This window comes from Theropithecus gelada, chromosome 1 (genome assembly GCF_003255815.1).
Source record: "Theropithecus gelada isolate Dixy chromosome 1, Tgel_1.0, whole genome shotgun sequence".
NCBI lineage: Eukaryota > Metazoa > Chordata > Mammalia > Primates > Cercopithecidae > Theropithecus > Theropithecus gelada.
In genome coordinates, this window is record NC_037668.1 from 155845567 (window position 1) to 155868877 (window position 23311).

At 45.1% G+C, this 23311-nt stretch overlaps 1 protein-coding gene across 3 annotated transcripts in view; it reads right to left on the bottom strand.

Annotated features, from left to right (window-relative positions):
* Positions 1-20885, bottom strand: part of TRAF3IP3 (TRAF3 interacting protein 3) — a 22584-nt gene extending 1699 nt beyond the window's left edge. The window contains exons 1-13 of one of the 3 annotated variants that reach the window (XM_025391486.1): positions 20486-20885; positions 18178-18325; positions 17970-18027; positions 17728-17752; positions 17428-17457; positions 17233-17328; positions 8173-8244; positions 5719-5859; positions 5472-5609; positions 3723-3858; positions 3063-3125; positions 1869-1928; positions 641-777 (exon numbers count right to left, since the gene is read on the bottom strand). In XM_025391486.1, the coding sequence (XP_025247271.1) occupies positions 641-777; positions 1869-1928; positions 3063-3125; positions 3723-3858; positions 5472-5609; positions 5719-5859; positions 8173-8244; positions 17233-17328; positions 17428-17457; positions 17728-17752; positions 17970-18027; positions 18178-18325; positions 20486-20830 (1449 nt within the window). In that variant the 5' untranslated portion in view covers positions 20831-20885. Of the gene's footprint in view, positions 1-640; positions 778-1584; positions 1929-3062; positions 3126-3722; positions 3859-5471; positions 5610-5718; positions 5860-8172; positions 8245-12234; positions 12564-17232; positions 17329-17427; positions 17458-17727; positions 17753-17969; positions 18028-18177; positions 18326-20485 lie in introns of those variants that run through there. The other 2 variants (XM_025391494.1, XM_025391504.1) reach the window with 2 other exon arrangements.
* Between the last annotated feature and the right edge of the window lie 2426 nt (positions 20886-23311).

Genomic DNA, 23311 nt, shown 5'->3' on the forward strand with positions numbered 1-23311 from the left:
AAAATTAGCCGGGCGAGGTGGCGGGCGCCTGTAGTCCCAGCTACTTGGGAGGCTAGTTTTTTTGTATTTAATAGAGACGGGGTTTCACCGTGTTAGCCAGGATGGTCTCGATCTCCTGACCTCGTGATCCGCCCGTCTCGGCCTCCCAAAGTGCTGGGATTACAGGCTTGAGCCACCGCGCCCGGCCAAAATGAAGTTCTTATAGCACAAACAACCTAGAAGTGACCTTAGTACAAGTTTCTTTCCCAGGAGCTAGTTGCATATGAATACTTCTGGGGATGTGTATGTTTGTGAGTTGTACAAAGGAAGAGTTTTACTCTTTAAAAGACATATAAAGACTTAAGATACTCAATGTGGGACGACATATTGAGAAGTTAATATTTTTATTAAATGTGTTTGAGTTTTGGTCGACTTTCTAAAAGGTAACCAGTTAATAAAACCTTGAATAGGAGTTGGTGTAAATAAGGAAGGGAAAAGATTGACAAGTCAGCCCAGAAGCACAGACACTTTATGTAGGCAAATGAATATCTGTGGGTATCCAGTCACAGCCTAAACTTTGAAATCCCTGCTCTTTGGCTGCTTCCCAGGTTTCTCTGCTATTCTGCAGATGAGCCATCACTGTCTCAGGTCACCCTCTCACCTCCTTTTCCTTGGCCTGGAGCTGCAAAGTCTTCTTTTGCAGCTGGTCTCTGAGATCCCAGTCTTTCTCCTTCCCTGTACCCTCAGGCTCCAATTCGTTAGGGAAGGACTTTGGACTCCACACGGGCAAAGCCTGATCTAAAAAAGCAGCCAGATTCTTGGTGATAGTGAGGCCCACACCTTTGAGGAAGGGCCCTGAGGGTGAGCCACTAGGAGTGGGGAGAGGGGAGGGAACTTGGGAGGACGTGCTCTTGGCTAGACTGATGGCATTCTTTGACATAAAGGTTAACTTCCACTAGGCCCCTGCTAAGCTTGGACAGACAGCTGGAATCTGAGCCCCTTGAGGACAAGATTGGCATCTTTTCTTTGTATCCCCAGTCTTATCTAGTGCTAGATAATTTTAGTGAATACTTATTAATTGAATTTCATTGGTTGTATGTCACATTCTTCCTAGTTTGTCAGATAAGTTTGGTGGATGCTTTAGTATAACCCCTTTTCCCTGATGTCCTCATTTGAAAGTTGTGAAGATGGCAGTCATATCCTAAAATTTATCTTCATATGGTTAAAGATTTTTTTTAGCCACCCTGCAGTCTTAGTCTTGGTGAAAAGAGCATGGACTAGGAGTCAGAAGTTTTGGATTGTTGTAGCTGTGTTGTTAGTCTGTGCCACCATAGACCTTCATGGTCTTATCCATACTATGTGGGCATAAACATTTCTGCATTATCTATTATATTATGCCCAGTGATTGTGAGGAGAAAACAAAAGGTCATGTGTAGTGGACAGGTGAGGAGCTATTGCCCCTCTGTATACACGGTGAATTCTCAGTAAACATGGACAGTAGACTCTCTAGGGCTAAGAGTGACTTGACTCTGGCATGCTATGTGGTTTGGGGCTGGGAAGTTGGATGTGATTTGGAAAATCAAGTGTGTAAAAATTGACATGAAATCCTGAGTTCAAAATAAATTTATTGAAATGTTCAACACAAACATGTGCTTTCAGAGAGAATAGAAACCCTTTTTCACAGTTTATATACCTCAGGATAGAAGGCTAACTAGTTGAAGTGTCCTCAGAGCCAATGATCAGTCCTTAAAAAGCTCCCACACATCCCGGACTTAACAGACTCTCAGAACTGGGTGGGACTCCAGGAGGTCATGTAGTCCATCCCGCTGCCTCTAGGCAGGTAAGGGAAGAGCAGTATCTTAGAATTTGTGGTTAATAAATTTGCTGACCTTTCTTTGTTAAGAGTTTCTCCTGTTCTTGAAGCTGTAAGGATTGATTCTGAAGCAGACCTGTTGGAAAACACAAGGAACTTGTCTATGCTAGCATATTTACTACAAAGAGTTTCTTTTCAGAACTTTGCCTAGAACCTTAGTTATTAAATATGTTCCCATCCCATCTGCTATGTGTTGAATTTTGTCCCCCAGAATCTATATGTTGAAGTCCTAACCCTCAGTACCTTAAATTATGACCTTATTTGGAGATAGGTTCTTTAAAAGATAATCAAATTAAAATGGGGTCATTCAGGTGGGCCCTAATCTAATATCACTGGTGTCATTATAAGAAGGAGAAATATGGACACAGATATGTTCATGGGAAAGACACAGAGAGAAGACGGCCATCTGCAAAGCCAAGGAAAGAGCCCTGGAATAGATCTTTCCGTAAATGCCCTCAGAAGGAAACACCCCTGCTGACATCTTGGATTTCTAGTCTCCAGAACTGTGAGACAATACATTTCTGTTCTTCAAGGCACCCAGTCTGTGGTACTTTGCTATGAATATAGCATCCTTATTTCTCCCCCTACCATGTCTCTATCTTCAAGTCTTTGCTTGAAGACTTTCCCTTTCCCCTGCGGTTGCTTTGCTCTCTTAATAATCATTGCTATTTGCATGAAGCTTCTCTATCAGGTGTCAGAGGTTAAAGTGGTGGGCAACCAGCAGCGGTATTGAGTCAGGTTCTCCAGCTTTTCAGAAACTGCTTTTCTTCTGAAAAGGCCCTTTTCCTCTTTGGGCCCAATATGTAGTTTTGAAGTGGACTGAGGCACGTGTAGTGTGTAAGCTTATTTTCTAAACCATCTCTAGTGACAGGTCTATGTGACACATTCATGTACTTATAAATTACAATATATAAAATAAGAGCTGCTTTAGGAAACCCAGTACTTAAAACAAAATCTGCAAGTCTGGGGGAAATGTAAGTGGTGTCATTGGCATGGAAGGAGAAAAGTAGAAAAAAAAGAACAGAGGCTAATACATAATTTATGGAGAGCTATGTAAATGACCTCACTTCACAAGAAGAGGGTCTGAAAATGCACAGAGTTAGAGCATATGCCAAAGACTGGGCCCTTAGTCCCTACTCTGGGTGCCTTTTATGGGCCAGGACCCCCAGGAAAACCCTGTGGACTTTCAGAATCTGGAAAGCAAACTTACTCTGCAACTGCTGTACTCTGGTCACCAGGGTGAGCTTCTCCAACTCTGACCTTTTTAGTTGATCTGAAAATGCAATAATGCAAGCCAAAATAAAGGAACCCAAGACTTAATGAACTCAGTACTTAAGGATGGAAATTAGTAATAGATGCTGTCTTGTCGTGGCCTCTAACATGTGTCTTTTGGAAGTTGTGTCCCAGTTCTGAAGAGGTAAACCAGAAGCCAAGTACCTCAGGTTTTGTGCATCAACAATGTTGGGTTGCATTGAGGCTTTACACACTATCTAGTCCTCGGACGCAGAGGCTGTGACTGAGAGACTTTCTCTATGCCTTGTGTTTCAACTGGCCTTTCCCTTTCAAATTAGGAATGTGGCCTTGACATATGTGACTGATGTGGGAGCAGCTGTGATCTGGCCCAGAGGGATGGGCTAAAAAAGAGAGCTAGACAAAAGGATACTCTATCTGGTACAGTGAAATTAATTTTCAATTTTGGATGATTAAAACAGCCCTGCCTCTCCCTCAAGGTAAAATGAGATTACAAAGCCAATCAACCAATCAAGCAAACAAACAAAAGGCTGAAGCCTTTCTCTTAACTCAGTTTCTTTTTTCTTAGCTCACTTGGCCATGGCTCCCATGCGCCCAAAGCCTCCAAGGAGAAGAGTACCTTGTAGGTCCTGGGTATCCAAGCTGCACAGGTCTCTGTCCCCTTGCAGGCATTCAATCTTGGCCTGCAGTTCCTGGTGCTCATTCTCCAAAAATCGCAGGGCCTGGTTCATCTGTAAGTCCCTGCTATCTGCTCCCTGTAAGGAGGAGGAGGGGCCATATAGAAGGAGGTCAGTGTTGGGGTGGAGGTTGGGGGCAGATACCATGGAAGAGGAAAATATAGAAAATTCTGGAGTTTTAGAGATAGAAGGAATGTTAGGTAGATGAGAAAATAGAGAAGTCTTTCTTTTTTCCTATTCTTCCCTTTGCTTTGTTCCTCACATTTATAACAGCAAATAAGACTTGATATTCACAAGGAACTCGTGTCTTTTATTTATTTATTTTTATTTTTAGAAGATGGGGTCTCACTTTGTCACCCAGACTGGAGTGCAGTGGTGCCATCATAGCTCATTGCAGCCTTGACCTCTTGGGCTCAAGCAATCCTCCCACCTTAGCATTCTGAGTAACTGGGACTATAGGCATGTGCCAGTAGTTTTGAAGTGGACTGAGGCATGTGTAGTGTAAGTTTATTTTCTAAACCATCTCTAGTGACAGGTCTAAGTGACACATTCATGTACATAAATTAGAATATATAAAATAAGAATTGCTTTAGGAAACCCAGTACTTTAAAAAATCTGCCATTCTAGGGGAAATGTAAGTGGTTGTCATTGGCGTGGGACTCATGTCTTGACACTTTGGTAAATCACCAAATTAAGGAATACAAAGTCATCAGTTTTCTAGATGTTTTCATTTTCTCTTTTATTCTTCCTCTGGCAGTATCAGTTTTTTTTTGTTAGGGTCTTTTTTTTTCCACAAAGATTCAAAGTTAAACCCCCTCCCCCCAAAATCTTCATAGGAGTTGCCTTATAGGTGATGGGAAGAAGAGAACAGCAAAGGTTGAGATGTGGATACCACGCAGAGTGACCAGCTAGGTTCACTCCTTTGATAAGACTCACATACTCTGTCTCTTATCAAGTGGGCTGTTCTGAGCCCTGTTTCAGGAAAATTATAAAGATCAGCTTTTGAGGTGGATCCTCAAAACTCCAAACCAAGTAAATAAATTATGCAAAATAATAGCTAATATTTACTGAGTGCTTTTATGTGCCAGGCATTGTGCTAAGTACTTTACATGGATCATCTTACTTAATACTCAGAACAACCTTATGATGTAAGTACTATTATCCTCATTTTATAGATGGGGAAACCGAGTCTTAGGACAGATTGAAGATGATGGAACCCTTGAGGATGCCAGGAGTCTAATTGTAATTGCTAAATGTAATTGCTTAAAAAACACATTGGCAAAAAGTGTTAGTTAGTACTCACCTGTAAATAAATTAGTGACATTTTTTCTGTGCCAACAGTGGGCAATTCTGAACTGGATGCTTTTTTGGGATGGAGTTTGGAGAGTGGGTTGGGATATGACATTAGTAGGCTGATGTATATTCCAGCCAGTTCTTTTCATTTGGACGGTGATGGTGTCATTCCAATGAACGCTTAGTTCATTTGCATGAGCAGTGCAGACATCCTTGCTAAACTCGAAATTAAATTTCAGAGCCAAAACAGTGAATTTGGTACAAAGTAGGTGGTGACTGAGGAACTGAAAGCCAGATGCTGTCAGCTGCCTTTGGAGTCCCTAATCCAGAACAGCTTCTTCATCACCACCCTTCCTCCCCATACCCTGTCTTCCCTCCCCACCCCCAGTGCCTGGTACCTGCAGTTTGGACTGAAGCACGTTGAGTTGGCTCTCCAGCTCTCTGTGCTGGGACCCAAGGGTCCTCCAGTCCTCCTTCAGAGCCTCGTACTGGCTCCTCCACTCTTCACACTTCTGCTCTGCCAGGGCCAGGGATCGCTGAGGGAGGTCAGAGAGGAGAGGGTTCCAGGGAGCTGTGCAGCTGGCTCCCTTGTTCCCCAAGCTGCCTGGAGTCCCCAACCCCAAGGTCTGTGTGGCATCCCCATACCTGTGTGCTCTGTAGTTGCTGCTCTGCATTCATTTTCTCCTCCAGCACTTTCTGCAGTGACTCCTTGGCCTTCTGCTCATAGCTGTTTTTCTGGTCTTCCATCTCCAGTAGTACTTTTTTCATTCCCCAAGGGGAGTATTTCTGTAAATTTGATGCAATTCAACAAATACACATTGAACTTCTGTGTGCCAAATCCTGAACTGGGATACAGAAATGAAAAGAAGTTGGTTCTTCCCCCAGGCAGAGATACCAGTAATCTAGTGAGCCTTTTCTTTTAGGGTAGAGCTAGCAGGGAGAGTCCCTCAGGCAATGAGAGATGAGTAGGGGGGCATAATAAACAGTGCCCTAGGCTTGCTGGGCATTATATCTGAGGCCTTCCACAAGCTCTTGAAATCCAACATGTCTAAACAGGACTCATGTTTCTAAACATGTTCTTTTTTCTTGGGGTTCCTATCTCAGTGACCAGAATCATCATCCATCTAGTCTTTTCCAAATGCTAAACCAATCTTCATTTTCTCTCTCATTTCCTTCCAGTAATCAGTTGGTCATTGAACCTTGACAGTTTCCTTCATAGTTCATATCTGTCTCCTCTCTATCCCTACTGCTGCTTCCTTAGTTCAGGCTCTAGTAGTAGTGTTATGTGGATTAATGCAAAGCTTCCCTTTCTTCAAATCTTGCCTCCCTTCAGTCCCTTTTCAGTCCCGCATTTAGAGGGTTCTTTCTAAAATGCAAATCTGATCTTGCCACTTCCTGCATAAATTCTCCATGGATTCTCAGCATCCTAAGAATCACATCCAAACTCCTTGTCATGGCTCCACTTACATGCCTAGACTTTCATCCCATGCTACTTCCACCTAAGCTGAGATGTTTGCAGATCCCCTAGCACTCTGTTTTTTTGGCTCCTGCCTTTACCCATATAGCTTCTTCTGCCTAGAACTGGTTAACTTCTACTCATACTCAAGATTCAGTCCAGTATCATCAGTTCTGATAAATTGACCAACTGCCCCCATCCCACAATGTCTTATAGATTAGGCAGCTTTTCTTAGTGTTCATAGTGTTTACATAGTATACCCTGCATGCCTCTATTATTCTACTCTGTTGACTCATCTGTTTTTCCTACTGGATTGTAAACTCCTTCAGGGAGGGAGCATACTGCTGCTGCTTTAAAAAAAATCATTGTAGCTTCTCTACAATGCCTAATGAACTTAATGGTTTAAAATTAATACATTCGCGTTATAAAATTCCTCCTGGCTGCAGGATTAAGGAGACACAAGCACAGCTTTGCAAATTCACTGGGGGTCTTGCCTTCTCCCTTTCTTTCGTCTTTGTGTCCTGTGATTTCGGAGAAGGCAGGCAGATTTTACTGTCAATTCTGGATTACCCACTGTGTAAGCAGTAGACCAGATGACAAAAATTTAGGGATCAATATGAAATCATTTCCATTTAGCTTTGGAATTGTCTGAAATTTTGGATTTAAATTTGAGTGGGTCTTATAGTTTTGGAACTTTCATTAAAAACTAGATTCAGGAATTAACCTGGTTGAGGTCATATGTAGGGGATGTCCCAGTTATTGGACATCCAATGACCATCCATGCTGGGCACTGGTTATGTGTTATTCCTTATTGAAAATGAATAGATTGGCATTCTGGATTATATATTGGTCTCTTGTGAACTTGGTTGGCATTATTTAGTCCTGACAAAGCAAGTCATACTGAATAAATGAAAGTTGTGGACCAAGAAACTTATAGACTCCATAAACTCTCTTCCCCTGTGAGACGCCATCTATGTGGCCAACTGTCTTCTCTCTCTAACTCCAGATGGGAGAAGTCTGCCTGTTCCACCCCATTCTCTTATTTGACATCTCCCCACCTGTCAGGTATCCATCACTTCTCAAATGTGAAAGCTGATTTCTTTCTATCTCTTGTAAACCAAGATTAGGCCAATCAGGAGATTACTAATGCTGGAAAATGGTGTTACAGAAGAGCCAAGTAAAAGAGCTTTTACATTCTTCTAGGGGTTGCTAGAAAAAACAAAAAAAAGTTGCCCATGGAATGAAAATCATTTTCCAAGACTTCGTTATAACATCTAACTCATCTGTTCAAAGATTAGGATGTGTAAAGATCTGTCTGGGTGGTGTGAATCTTTACCAAGGGCCTTTCCCTACAGTTTCAGGTATTCTCAAGGTTCCCCTGGAGCTGACAAAGTGGTTAGTGCTGGGATTCCTCCACGGTGTAAAGAGAAGGATACTGGGAGAAAGGGAGAGGAAGAAGGATGGAGACAGTGATCTAGTGAATTAGAGACTAAAGTGAAAATGGCCAAGCCAGAACTGGGTAAGTAGGAATGGGTGTGTTATTCTCTATCTGGTGGCATTTCTCAAAAGTAAGATTGAGGTTCAAGCATTCTTCACATTTAATTCTAGATTCCCGAGATGGAAATATCCTTCAGAATGCTTACCTGGGTACAGGTGTACAGCTGGTTTTCTAAGGATCTCAGTTTCCCCTTCAGTTTGTCTTCATTAAGTTGTCCCTGGAGCAAATGGGATGAGTTAATGAGTGTGGGCCAAAATCTAGTCTGCAAGGAGTTTGACTCTATACTCCTATCCTACTGCCCAGCACATGGTTGGTGCTCAAACAGTGAACTCTTTCAGGAGGCAGGCAGGAGCAAAGATGACAAAGGATGCTGAATAGAAGAGGATCTTCTCTTCTTTCTCTAGACTAGGACAAGAAAGAATCAGACTGGCCTTAAGTCCTCTTTTTACCTCCATTTTTATCAAATGGCTCACAGTAGCATAGCAGGGGAGCCCTGGAAGGAAAGCTTCTAAGCTACCCTTTCGCTCACTACCTCTCTCCCTTCTCTAGGCACTTCTGCACTCCTCACCTCTTCTCAGTCTTGTACATGGACCTTTCCCTGTAAAATGTAGGCCAGTAAGGCTAACACAGTCTCCCCTCCCAGAAGAATGTTTATTCCCTCCTTTACCCTCTGTTATGAGCTTATTTGTATCTCCTCAACATTCCTATGTTGAGGTCCTAAGCCCTGAGTGCCCCAGAATGTGACCATATTTGGAGACAGGGTCTTTAAAGATGTAGTTAAGTTAAAATGAGGCCATTAGGCTGGGCTCTAATCCAATATGATGGATGTCCTTATTAAAAGAGGAGATCAGGGCACTGTGGGAAGGCCACGTGGAGACACAGAGAGAGATGGCAATCTGTAAGCCAGGGAGAGAGACCACAGGAGAAAAGAACTCTGCTGACACCCCGATCTCAGACTTTTAGCCTCCAGAACTATGAGAAAATAAGTTTCTGTTTTTGAAGTTCCCCTGACTGTGGTACTTTGTCATAGCAGCCCTAGGAGATTAATACACTTCCCTCCCTGCTACACACACCTCCACATGCACACGTATACTTCCACATGCACACATACACCTCCACATGGACATGCACACCTCCATATGCACACACACACCTTCACATGCACATGCACACCTCCATATACACATATACACCTCCACCTGCACACACACCTTCACATGCACAAGCACACCTCCATATACACACACACCTCCACCTGCACACACACTTCACATGCACTTGCACACTTCCACCTGTGCACACACGCACCACATTCACACACACACCTCCACATGCACACGCACACCTCCACATGCACAGATACACCTCCACCTGGACACACACACACTTCCACATGCACACACACACCTCCACCCGCGCACACACACCTCCACATGCACAGATACACCTCCACCTGCACACACACACCTCCACCTGCACACATACCTGCACCTGCACATGCACACCTCCACCTGCACATGCACACCTCCACATGCACATGCACACTTCCACCTGCACACATACACCTCCACCTGCACACACACCTCCACCTGCACACGCACACATCCACATGCACAGATACACCTCTACCTGCACACACACACACCTCCACNTGGGCACACACACACCTCCATATGCACACACACCTCCACATGCACAGATACACCTCCACCTGCACACACACCTCCACCTGCACACACACACTTCCACCTGCACACACACACCTCCAGCTGCACACGCAAACCTCCATATGCACACGTACACCTCATGCACACACACCTTCACATGCATATGCACACCTCTACATGCAGATACACCTCCACATGCACACGCACACCTCCACATGCACACACACAACTCCACATGTACACACACACCTCCACATGCACACACACACCTCCATATGCACAGATACACCTCCATATGCACAGATACACCTTCACATGGGCACACACACACCTCCACATGCACACACACCTCCATATGCACACACACCTCCACATGCACAGATATACCTCCACCTGCACACACACACCTCTATATGCACAGATACACCTTCATATGCACAGATACACCTTCACATGGGCACCCACACACCTCCACATGCACACACACCTCCATATGCACACACACCTCCACATGCACATGCACACCTCCACCTGCACACACACACCTTCACACGCACACACACGCCTCCATATACACACACATACTTCCACCTGCACACACACATCTTCACATGCACACGCACACCTCCACCTGCACACACACACCTCCACCTGCACACACACACCTTCACATGCACACACACACCTCCACATGTACATGCATACCTCCATATGGACACACACACTTTCACATGCACACACACACCTCCATATACACACACATACTTACATACTTCCCCCTGCACACACACACCTTCACATGCACACGCACACCTCCACATGCACACGCACAGTTCCACCTGGACACACATACTTCCATCTCCACACACACCCCTCCACCTGCATACATACATTTCCACATGCACACGTACATATTAGACTCAAGATGAGAACTTCTTTAAGAAAGCAAGAAATGGAGAGATATTAAAGCAGAGTAAGGGCGGCAGGGGGTGTAAGGGAGCTTCCCAGAAAGTCACATTCTATTTATTCATAAGCTGGGTCTGTCTAATGGTATTTTGGACATTCCGAGAAAGATGCTAATCTCAAGGGTGAGAGGGGAGCAAGGTCGGCATGAAGAGCCAATCTCTGTTTCTCAGTTTTTCAGTATTTCAGCTGAGTAGCTACAGCTTCCCTGCCACTTTGTTGTCCCCTCCCTTTGTAGACTTGCCCCTTTTGCCCAGGTAGGGGTTTTGTTCTTCTAGCCTGGAGTTTTGTGTAGGGTGTATGTGTAGGGGAGGGGGCGGGGGAGCCATCAATGAGAGCCAGTTTTCCAGAGAAAGAGCAGTGACCAGTTTTCCTATCCTTTCTCTGGCTTTTTCCAACCAGGCCAAGTGGGACACTTGTGAGGTCTTGAAATTCCACCTCTCTTTAGGCCCGAGACGCCATGGGCCCTCTCAGCCAGACGGCCTGGACGTTTCCATCTCTTGTAACATTTCCGGTCTGTAACGGTCTAGGGGTAGAGGAGGGGGCTCGGCTTTGAGGTCTGCCTCCCTCAGTGAGTTTCAGGGTGCCTGGGGGAGGCAGGAAGTGGTATCTCGCAGCTCCTGTTTTGATCTTGTTTGGCTTATTCTTCTAACCATGGGAGCCAGGGGGTGCCCCCACCCTTTCTGCTTCCTGTGTTACTCAGCTGGGGCTTGCAAAAGCAAAAAGTGTTGCCAAAAATAATTTTTTAAAGTGCCTCCTGCTATTAATGTTTTTCCTAACGTCTCATGTGAGGGAAAGCAGAGAGTCAGGGATTTGGCATCTACAATAAGCACAGGGCTTTGTGACCGATGGAAGACGTGGAGAAAGACTTCTACTGTTTGAGCTTTGAAGTAACTGGTAAAATGCTGCATTCTGCTGTGACCTGTTCATTGTCAATCCACAGGTCCTGAAATCAACTGGCTCTACACCTACCTCCTCTGGTTCACATCTTCCGCTCTGCACATTTGCCTTTGCCCAAACTCTTTCTATGCAGAATGCAGTCAAACCTACCAAGTTTAAGGTTTATCTTGCTATATTTTGGGAAGAAAACAGGCCTAAGGCAATATTCTTAAATTTTTCCCAGTCTCCTACCCTTTTGGGGTATTTCCTCTCTCCCCATTCCATAGTATGGCTTTAATCCAATATTTTACCTCTTTCAACTGTTTTTGTATTGGCCCAACCCCAGATTACTTTTCCATTCGTGTTGCAACGGAAGACAATTTACGATAGCCCCTTCAGTGGGGATGAAGGGCCACCCAAGTCTGGAGCTTGAACGAAACCTCTTTCCATAGCTCTGCTTTTCTGGACTCCCCAAGACGTCACAAAAGTCGCAGCCAAGTTGTTGCAAATGGGGCATGTAGTTTGCTGGTCTGAGCCCCAGGACTCCCCACACTGAAGCCCAGTGTTACAGTATGTGGGAAGAAGCACTTTTTACAGGCCTACTGCTGATGTTCTAGGCAGTTAGACCCCGGGACCCCAGGGCTCAGAGGGCATATAACCCCCAGTGAAGAGAGGAGCAAGGCGGAGGCCATACACACCTGGTGCCGATCCGAGGTCTTCAGCTCCTGCTTCTGCGTGGTTTTCCCCTGCCTCTGATCTGCTCTCCAGAGACACCACCACCTCACCACGGAAGCACCAGCCCACAGCTCATCTCTCTGCTCTAGTAGAGGTTGCTTAGGGCTTGCAACCAATCCCCGCTGCGCTGTCATCTCAAGATCTTAATTCCACGATGCAGATCTTCAAACCCAAGTCTGCCCTGCTCTCGTTTTTGTATTGCACAATATTGAAAGCTTGCTTTCTCTGCTAGTAGAGCTGTTTCTGCCCTGAAGGTTGGACCCTGTTCAGGGCCCCAGGGCCTATGGTATCCAAAAGGCCCAGAGACACAGTGGAGGGAGCTGATCCTTGGGGTTCTAATAGGGAGTTTGTGGTGAGTTCTCAGCATGTGAAGTTGTAAATTCAAATTTATGAAGGTCAAATGGCAAAAATAAAGGTCTGAACCAGTTCTGGCCACTTTCTTCCCATTATTTTCCCCAGATACCACAGTTTGGGGCTATACTTTTATTGAAGTTGAGGCTTTCATGGAAGAGATAGAGAGTTGAATTGCCTTATTTTAAGGGAAACAATAGCTGTTAACTGAAAAAGTCTGAGACTGTTTTTCTTTAAAACTGGAAGCTAGGGGGTTGGTGGGGAGGAGGGACGAAGAAGAGAAGGGTGAGGATTGGGAGGGGTGAGAAGAAGGGAGGGAGAAAACCACAACCAAGGAAACTTCTGCTCTTGGGCTGGCGCATGGGGTGAAACTCCTCCTTGGAGACAAACCCAGAAATGTCTGTTAATATATCCCCCCTCATTCCCATAAAACTTGCTTTGATTCAAGCTCTGGTTGTGTCTTACCTGGGATATTACAAGACTCTCAACTCCCCCAGTCCCAGCTTGGAGCCAGGGTTCTTATTGCTACAAGTTAGAGAATCCTTGAAACCTCCCTGCCCCTTTTTTTTTTGAGACAGGATCTTGCTCCATTACCGCATGCAGGAGTACAGTGGTGCAACCTGGACCTCCTGGGCTCAAGCAATCCTCCTGCCTCAGCCTCCCAAGTAGCTGGGACTATAGGTGTGTACTACCGTGCGCGGCTAATTTTTTTTTTTTTTTTTAAAGTAGAGATGAGGTCTCACTATGTTGCCCAGGCTGGTCTTGATCACTCAAGTGATCCTTCTGCCTTGGCTCCCCAAAGTGTTGGGATTACAAGTGTGAGACACTGCATCCAGTTGGAAGTTAGAGAACCTTTTAAGACACAGATCTGATCATTCACAAGTCATTTCCTCAGATAGTAATTGCATACTTTCTAAGGATGAGCCAGACATTACTAAGTGTAGAACTCTAAACCTCAATAAGGCATAGTTCCGTTCCTACTCAGCTTATTACCTACAGCAGTGTTTCTCAAGCTGGGTAGCATGCATTCTAATGGATCTGTGATTTTATATATTTACATATATGGGTTTCCTTTAAAAATGGGTCCATGCATTATTCAAGTTTGAAATACCTTGTTCAACAGAAAAAGTTTAAGACCTATAATTCTAAAGACCTGTCCGAGATCCTTTCTTTGGCACTACTTTGACATACCTTCTTTTCAGCCATACTCTCCATACCCAATTCTTTGCCATACATAGGCCTGTAATCATTCCAATTCCTTTACCTTAAACACTCTTCTACTTTCTGCTTTTTTTCCTCATCATCACTCTTGCTTCTCTACTGGTGAGCTCCTACTCATCCTTCAAGATTCAGCTAAAATGGTTTCTTTCCTTTATTTTTATTTTTTGAGACAGAATCTTGCTCTGTCACACAGGCTGGAGTGCAGTGGTGCAATCTCAGCTCACTGCAACCTCTAGCTCCTGGGTTCAAGCGATTCTTGTGTCTCAGCCTCCCGAGTAGCTGGGACTTCAGGCATGTACCATCACGCTCAGCTAATTTTTGTATTTTTAGTAGAGACGGGTTTTCACCATGTTGGCCAGGCTGGTCTCGAACTCCTGGCCTCAAGTGGTCTCTCCACCTTGGCCTCCCAAAGTGCTGGGATTATAGGCATGAGCTGCCGTGCCTGGCTAGGTTTCCTTCCTTTAAAGCCTTCCCTATTCCACCTCAGGCAGAATAATTGCTGCCTTCTTTCTCTTTTCCCTGCATCATGCTGTATGCACTGCTGCTATAGCCTTATTATACTGTTTTGGTGTTATTTATTACATGTCTCTGTCTTCATGGCTGGACTGTGAGCTCCTCAAGAGTTAGGACCATAATGCTTTTTGTCCCTGTAGCACAAGACCCAGCACAGAGTTGGAACTTATCAAATGACTGTCAAACAAATGAGCAAGATGATCTCAATTTAGTTCAGGACCAGAAACCACCTCACATGCACAGCTGTCTGCCAGAAGTTCCTACTCTCAATGAAAATGACCTAACAGTCAGGAGCCCTGACCGTGGTTTGAAAAATCCAGGTACAATGTCTGACATGAGGAGCAGGGCTGAGCTTAGGAAGTCTTTTTTTACATCGCTGCAACTTCTCAGTTTTGTTCCATACTCTCCCATCATCTTTCTTTCTCTGCTCAAGCCATCTTTGAGGTAGGGTGAGACGTCACACAGGCCGGTGAGGTTGTGTGCTCCGTCTCTTTCCACCTGGTGCTTTATGCTTTGGTGGTGTCAAGCTGCTTGTAGCTCATACTAATACATGAATTTATAATATATACTAATTTACAGGTTTCAACATGGGGATTCTGAGGAACCTTGGGAATCCCCAAGACCCTTTTAAGGGATGAGCAAAGTCTTACTTTTTCTAATGACGTATTTGTGTAATACTGAATTTTTCTTTATGTTTAAACCAATAGAATGAATACAGAAGTAAATAGGAGAATCTAGTTGTCTTTTTTTCAGCCAGACATTAAAAATATTTGCAAAAGGGTAAAGCAATGACACTCCTGTCACTAATTTTGTTTTTGAAAATGGTTCTTTTTCTTTTTCTTTTTTGAGATAGAGTTTTACTCCCGTCGCCCAGGCTGGAATGCAGTGGTGCAATCTTGGCTCACTGCAACCTCTGCCCCTGGGGCTCAAGAGATTCTCCTGCCTCAGCCTCCCGAGTTGCTGAGACTATAGGTGCATGCAAATGCACCTGGCTAATTTTTTGTATTTTTAGTAGAGACAAGGTTTTGCCATGTTGCCCAGGCTGGTCTTGAACTCTTGAGCTCAAGTAATCTGCCTGCCTTGGCCTCCCAAAGTGCTGGGATTACAGGTGTGAGCCATCGCGCCCAGACTGTTTTTCTTAAAACATGTAATTTAGATTAGCATGAAATATTTTACTATCATTTTAAAATTAATAATTCTTTCTCAATTTCTGTCTTAATTTCTTTCTTCTTTCTTCTTTCTTTTTCTTTTTCTTTCTTTCTTTCTTTTTTTTTTGTGAGAGGGAGTCTTGCCTTGTCACTCAGGCTGGAGTGCAGTGTCACGATCTTGGCTCACTGCAACCTCCACCTCTCGGGCTCAAGTGATTCTCGTGGCCCAGCCTCCGGAGTAGCTGAGATTACAGGTGTGCACCACCATGCCTGGCTAATTTTTGTATTTTTAGTAGAAACAGGGTTTTGCCATGTTGGCTGGGCTGGTCTCTAACTCCTGACCTCAGGTGATCTTCCTGCATTGGCCTTCCAAAGTGCTGGGACTTACAGGTGTGAGGCACTGCGCCTGGCCAACTGTTTTAATTTCTAATATGGTAAATATAAACATTTCTTATATATTTTCAATAATTGAAAAAGTATAAAGGAATCCTGAAATAAAAAAATTGGAGAACCATTTTATTAGACTGTGTCATGCCTTTAGTTTTTTTTTTTTTTTTTTTTTTTTTTTTTGAGATGGATTGTTGCTCTGTTGCCCTGGCTGGAGTGCAATGAGGTGATCTCAGCTCACTGCAACCTCCGCCTTCTTGGTTCAAGCGATTCTCCTGCCTCAGCCTCCTAAGTAGCTGGGATTACAGGCATGTGCAACCACACCCAGCTAATACTTTTGTATTTTTAGTAGAGACGGGTTTTCGCCCTGTTGACCAGGCTGGTCTTGAATTCCTGACCTCAGGTGATCCACCCACCTCGGCCTCCCAAAGTGCTGGGATTACAGGTGTGAGCCACCATGCCCGGCCTTGCCTTTAGATTTTTGCCTGTACCCCAACTAGAATACTATTTCTGCTTCTATATTTTCCTGGCAAATGCTTATATAAGCATTCCCCTGGCTCTTTTCTTCTCTGGAGTCACTCATTCTTTCTTGTATTTTCCTATATCTTGAAAATATTTCTTTTATTTTTCATGTTTTTGTATTGTTTAGTCATGTGTCTTTCTTACAAAACCATGAGCCTTCTCAAAGCAAGAACCCTATCTAAATAATCTCATTATTTCTAGTGCTAGTCCAGTGTTCCGTATAGAGGACATAACCTATGAATATTGTACATTGAATGGACCGAAATCAAAGGCCTGAATTTTAGCTCCAGATCTGCCACTAACTAGCTGTGTGACTTTTGGCAAGTTACTTGACCCCTATGAAACTCAGTGTCCTCCTGGGCAAAATAAGAGTATTAGACCAGATTGTCTCTAAGGTCCCTTCCCACTCTGATATTTTTATTTGGACTGAGTGTGTACATGGCATGCTAGTTTGGATAAATATCGGTGTTAATCCCATACAAAAATATTTGGCATTTACCATATTCAGTAATATAAACTATGTTGGGGTCTTCCTTCATTCCTTCCAACAAATTAAAAAATGGGAATTCTTGCCACTTTTGGTTCTGGGTCTTCCTTGGATATGTAGCACCATGACCCTCAGGTGATGACCCATATATTTATTGTGACCTGTTTGACTTCTAGGTCTGAGCACCATCACCCTCATCTTCTGCCTCTTCCCAGCTCACTTTTCAGTAGTGAGAAAACCCTTTCTCTTACTGTGATGATATGGAAAGAAAAATGAGATGGGAACACATAGAAGCCCATGAGTTTTGTTCAAAAAAAATTTCATTCCCTTACCTTCCAAGAGCTGTCAGAGGCCTGAATCAGAGTGGACAGTAGGTCTTGGAGAATCACCATTTTCTGTTTTAGGACCAGCTCCCTTTGTAGGGCCTCCTGGGGGTGCGGGAACAAAGTGCAAGAGGGTAAGATTAGCCTGGAGGATTGGGGGTAGGTGGGTGGAGGAACTGAGGGGAGAGGTCACATGCCACTTACTTTGAGGTAATCGGAAAGCTGGATGATTTCCTGGAGAGAAAGAACAAGGGTATTCAAAATGTCTCTAAGTCCCCTGAAACCCTGTGACATAAAACCTACACCTGGGTTGGCTTGTGTAGAGCAAACCTCTTCTGCTTTGGCTCTGACAGGGTCCATTTAGTCCCCATGTCTATGCTCAGTACCCCCTTGCCATCCAGGAAGAAGATGCCCCTCCATCCCAGCCAAGTTTATCATGGAATTCCAGAATGTCAGAGCTTAATACTTTCTGATTCGACCCCTTCAAAGTGAATATGTGCTTACCTTATCCAGAACTGCAACTCCGTAACTGGAAAGAGAAGAAATTAAAAATAATGATAATGGACCAAAGAATCAAGTCAGGAGGCAGTGGGTTGATTCCTTCTGAAATCCCTTCTGAAGAGCCAGTAGGGTGGGAAGCCTGAAGAGGGCTTCCTCTTTCTTAATTAAGGTGGACATGAAAATTCATTGTGTTCTCTCTAGAGAGAAATGAATGGGATGTGAGAGGGTTAGGGTCAGGAACTCACTTGGTTTGCTGACTGGCATCATTCTTAATTGTTGGTCCTTCTGCCTTTGTCTGAGTACCTGAGAGATAGAGGACAAGTTGATTTAGAACTTATGGGAAGGAAATGAGGGAAGTGGGAAGGGGCAGGGACTCTCCATTGCCAGTGAGCTGGGACAGCTGTCTCAGCATTCTCTGCAGGCCCTGTGGAGGGAGGGAGGCTCTGCTCTTACCACGGTGGTGTTTGGGTGGCTTCTTGATGGGAGGGTCCTGTGGAGGAAGGCCCCCAGCCTGTGAGGAGAGGTGGTCAGTCAGATCCCTGCAGATGCCTGAGGGAGGAGGATGCTGGGCTGGAAGGACCTCAGAGCTGGTGCCTGCCACCTGGAAGGCAAGTGGGGAATGCTGAAAACCACTGCCTGGAGCCTCTTGAAAGATTCTCTTGATGATTTCAGAAGGAAGAACCAACCATCATGTCTGTTATGGACTGAATGTTTATTGTCCCCCCACCCAAATTTGTGTGTTGAAATCCTAACTCCCAATGTGATAGTATTGGGAAGTGGAGTCTTTGAGAAATAATTAGGTCAGAGCAGGGAGCCCTCATGAGTGGGATTCGTGCTGTTATAAGAAGAGACATGAGAGCTTGCTTTCTGTCTCTGCTCTCTGCCTTGTGAGGACACAATGAGAAGAAGACCATCTGCACAGTGGGAAGAGTGCTCTCATCAGACACCAGATCTGCAGGATCCATGGTCTTAGACCTCCAGACTCCAGAATTGTAATAAATAAATTTCTGTTATTTAAGCCACCCAGTCTGTGGTAATTCATTACAGGACAAGGACAATGTTTCAGGTCCACAAAACCAAAGTAGCCCACTCAAGCTTTCAGAGCCACACGGGCTTCTCCTGCTCCTGACATCCTTGTCCTGACTGGCAGGAATGGTCCTCCTCAGGCCAGGCATATATGGAGCTGTACTTTTCTCCAGTTTTTCTCTCTAGAATCTCTAGTTGTTTTTGTTTGTTTGTTTGTTTGTTTGTTTTTTCCCCTCTCTCTCTCTACCTTGTTTGGTTTTGGCCATTTAGATAGCCAGCATGGTGATATGGAAAGAGAACTGGTCTGAGTGGCCACTAAGGGGATCTGGGTTCAGATCCCATCTTTTCTGGGTCTCAGTCTTCTGTCTGTGTAGTGAGGAGTTTGGAATAGATAATCCATAAGATTCCTTCCATATTCGAAGGAAAACTTCCTTTCTCTTAGTAACAGCTAGAAAATCATTGAGGTTTTATGTGAAGACTAGGTAAAGTGGGGAGTTGTGGGGAGGTTTTTTGCTTTAGTAAACAGTTTGTTTTCTTTTGCAACTGGGCTCTGGGATCATTGCTCTGAACAGTATCTCCTATTGAGCATGACAGATCCACTAGTTAAGAAGCCCTAATGGAGTACCCACTCTGGGTAGGACACAATGCCAAGCATTTCCACGGAACATAGTGGACACATCCCTGCTGTCAACATGCTCACAACCTCAGTAGGAAGACACAGATGGTTTGCTGGCCAACGTCATCTCAGCATACCCTGGCTTTTGCCAACACTGTTCCTTTCCAGGCCAGACTAATGGGCCCTCTAAGGGTTACACAATCTTGGAAGATTTTAACCTCACAAGGCCCGTAGACAGCAGAGGTGGCCTGGAGAAGCCAGGGAAGGCTTCCTGGACCAGATGAGGCTGTAGCCGAGTGATTTAATAGAATTGGAATGACACCAGAGAAAGAGAGAAGAGTGGGCACAACAGCCTTGCAGAAGAAGAGAGGACAGATATGTCTGTATGTGTGTCAAAAGGATTGGCCTGTGTACTTGGCATATAATAAACTTTCAGTAAATATTTGGTGACTGATGGATGAATGAATGCTATAAGATAGCTGTGGAAGATATGTGTATATTGCCTAAGTTTGAACTGATATAGGTGTTAGCTTTGGAATTATTTTTATTTGTTTTATTTTAAGTTTTTTAGAGATAGGGTCTCCCTTTGTTGCCCAGGCTGGAGTACAATGGTGTGATCATAGCTTATTGCCGCTTTAAACTCCTGTGTTCAAGTAATCCTCCCATCTTTGCCTCCTGATTAGTTAGGACTACAGGTGTGCACCACCATGCCTGGCTAGTTTGTAAAGTTTTTGATAGAGACAGGGACTTGTCTCTATCAAAAAACTGGTCTCGAACTCCTGGCCTCAAGTGATCCTCCTGTCTTGGCCTTCCAAAGTGCTGGGATTACAGGTGTGAGCCAACATGCCCAGCCTGGAATTGTTTTTAAAAATTATTTTTTTCTCTCTTACAAGTCAAGTGCAGAACAAAAAGAGCTAAACAAACAAAAACACAACAGCAAAAATCTCTGAATAAGTAGCTGTTGGCAACTTTACTATAAGAAGCTCTTAGCAACTTTACTATATGACTGAGGAAGAAGGACTTAATTTAGATCACTTTTAGCAACCTTGAGCCCACCCACCCTCCTTGTCCAGAGAGGGTCCCGGAGCACAGAGCAGTATGTCCCTTGACATGGCCCACCTGCTCTCTGGGAGAAGAGATCCTGCTGGCACAAGACAAAGGTTCCTTGAGGACAGTCACCTGGCCTGACCGCCTGGAGGGCCCTTGCTCCCTGGCCTGGGGACGGTGCGCCTTGCCTTTCTCCTCTAGCTCCAGGTTCCTCCTCCTGAAGAACTGCTGCAGTCGAGCTCTCTGGAGCTGCTCTCTCTGCTGGATCCTCAGCGTCTTCCCCACCTGGCGGCAAGTGGTCACATTGGGACGGCAGCGGCGGCTTTCACGGGTCTCTTGCCTGCGCTCACACTTGGCCTCATAGCTCTCAGCCCACCGGGCCAAGCCAGGGGAGGGCCTGGGGTCTGGGCTGATCATGATGACCTCCAAGCACCTGTTGCGCTTGGCTTCCCGTTCCTGGAATAGATGCCTGGATCTGCCAAATGCCAAGAGGGAGGAGAAGGGGAGGGGTCAGAAGATGGGCAGAAAAATGACTATCTCCCTAGACAAGGGGGCAGAAATAGCACAGAGTTCCATCCATGTGGGTTGAAAACTGAGGACATGGTGGTATCAAACTGGGAGTCAGGACTCTTGAGCTCAGTCTCTAATGAATTAATACAACCTTATACCAGCGATTTCCTGCTCTTCTCTAGCTGATGTTTCCCCTTTGTAAAGTAAAACGGTCTCTATGGCTGCCACTTACTCCTTGACTGAACATCTTACCATGCCTCTAAGTCAGGGGAACATGATAAATAATTGATTAAAATAATAATGAGCTTATAGCCTCTTGGATGGCAGGTGTGTGTTCGTTTTCCAGACTTCTAGAGAAACAGCTAAGTGAGCCCCTCTGCCCTCTTATCCCCCAGTTGAAAAAGAAAGTCAGTATCTTTACTGCTGTCTTGGTCCAAGCTGTTACTAACATAGTTGAGTGACACTTCTCAAGATCTGGAGGGCTAACCACACCCCGCTCAGGTGGTGACCAGTCCTGTGACCAGCACCCGCTGCTCTCTTCTTGACTTTTAGCAACTAGCTTATGAGTCTGGACCTGGCATGGTTTAGGAGGAAACCCTACCCTAATTCCTCCAACCTGCTGTGCTGACAATGGTCCATGGGCCCCCCACTCCAAGCTCAGGACTTAGCCGTGTCTCTCAGGTGCAGATCAAGTTCAATCAGTATTGACTGAGCATCTGCCACATGCCTAGTGCTGGCCTAAACCCATTTCAGAGCATCTGGCTCCAATACTCTTGGAGATGAGGGTTCCATTTCTTTAGGATCACCTTCTTGTCAGGGCTAATTCTGGTGCCAAGTCTGCTTTCCTTTGCCAAGACACAGATTGTGCCATCCAAACCCACAAGCGCATGAATTATACCTTAATAAGGCTGCTGCAAACAGAAAAGAAACAAAACAAAAATAGTAATCAGAAGTTTCCAGGGAGCCAGGCTTGGTGTAGGGGCCACAGGATGTCCCTCTGCATGGCTTTACCTGGTATTCACATAGCACTCAGACCCAAATCCCCTTTTCCTTCTCTGTGCCTTTCTCTTTCCTACTCTTCCCCACCTACCTTCTGCAGTTTATCCTACTAGAACCCTCTGGTCACTTTGCTGAGTTGGGCTGGACTTGGATTAGCTGGATCCTGAGCGTTGGAAATTCTGTGTCCTGCCTCCTCTGATCACTGGAGTCAGACCAGGGACTGATGAAGGAAGAGGGACTCCCCCTCACAGCTGCTGCTGCTTCTCTTCCTCCCACGACCGCATTACCCACCACCCTGGGAGGAGGGTATCTCAGCTTCACCAACCAGCAGGCATTTGCTAGCTGTAACCCCTCGGGGTTTATTTATAGGCCAAACAGACTCAACAGGTAGCAGAGTCTCTGCCCCTTTACTGGGACTTCGCTATCCTGGCTCAGTCTGGAATTCTCTGCAGGAGAATTTTCTCTCTGATCCTACACTCATTCCCCAGGGTCATGGGTGGGGCAGTCTTCTTCCCTGAGAGGAGTTTTGGGTGGTCAAGCCCTGAACACTCAAATGCCTGACTCTTGAGGGTTGGAGGAGCATACTCTGGTGTCAGGCAGCATTGATTCCAAACAGAAATGTGAGGTTGTTAATGTTTGTCCTCTACATACCCATTCTGAATGGCTGTCTTCTTTCTTTAGGTGTTTCTACTTACTCCTTCTTGGATAAGGGTGGGAGTGGGCATAGGGGATGGTCCCTTGACTTTCTCCCTGCCACTTTCTTTATTTAGAGACTTAAAAAAAAGGGTCTGACAGACCCATGTCTATTGTTATAAATGACTGAATGGAGGAGACCCAGGATTATGTGCATGTGAACTCCATCTCTGGAACCTACACTCACAGCATCCCTGAGTCACAGCCCCTGGCTATTCTGCCATGGATTGCAGTGGAGAACCCTGGCTCTTGGAGTCACACTGTGTGGACTCATATCCTGGCTCTGTCACCTACTACCTGTGTGTGGTTTTAGGTAAGCTATTAAACATCTCTAAGCCCCAGTCTCCTCATTTATAAAATGGGGCTAGATTGGCCGGGCGCGGTGGCTCACGCCTGCAATCCCAGCACTCTGGGAGGCTGAGGCGGGCGGATCATGAGGTCAGGAGATCGAGACCATCCTGGCTAGCACAGTGAAACCCGGTCTATACTAAAAAATACAAAAAATTAGCCAGGCGTAGTGGCGGCCTCCTGTAGTCCCAGCTACTCGGGAGGCTGAGGCAGTAGAATGGCGTGAACCCGGGAGGCGGAGCTTGCAGTGAGCCGAGATCATGCCACTGCACTGCAGCACTCCGGCCTGGGCGACAAGCAAGACTCCGTCTCAAAAATAAAATAACATAAAATAAAATAAAATAAAAT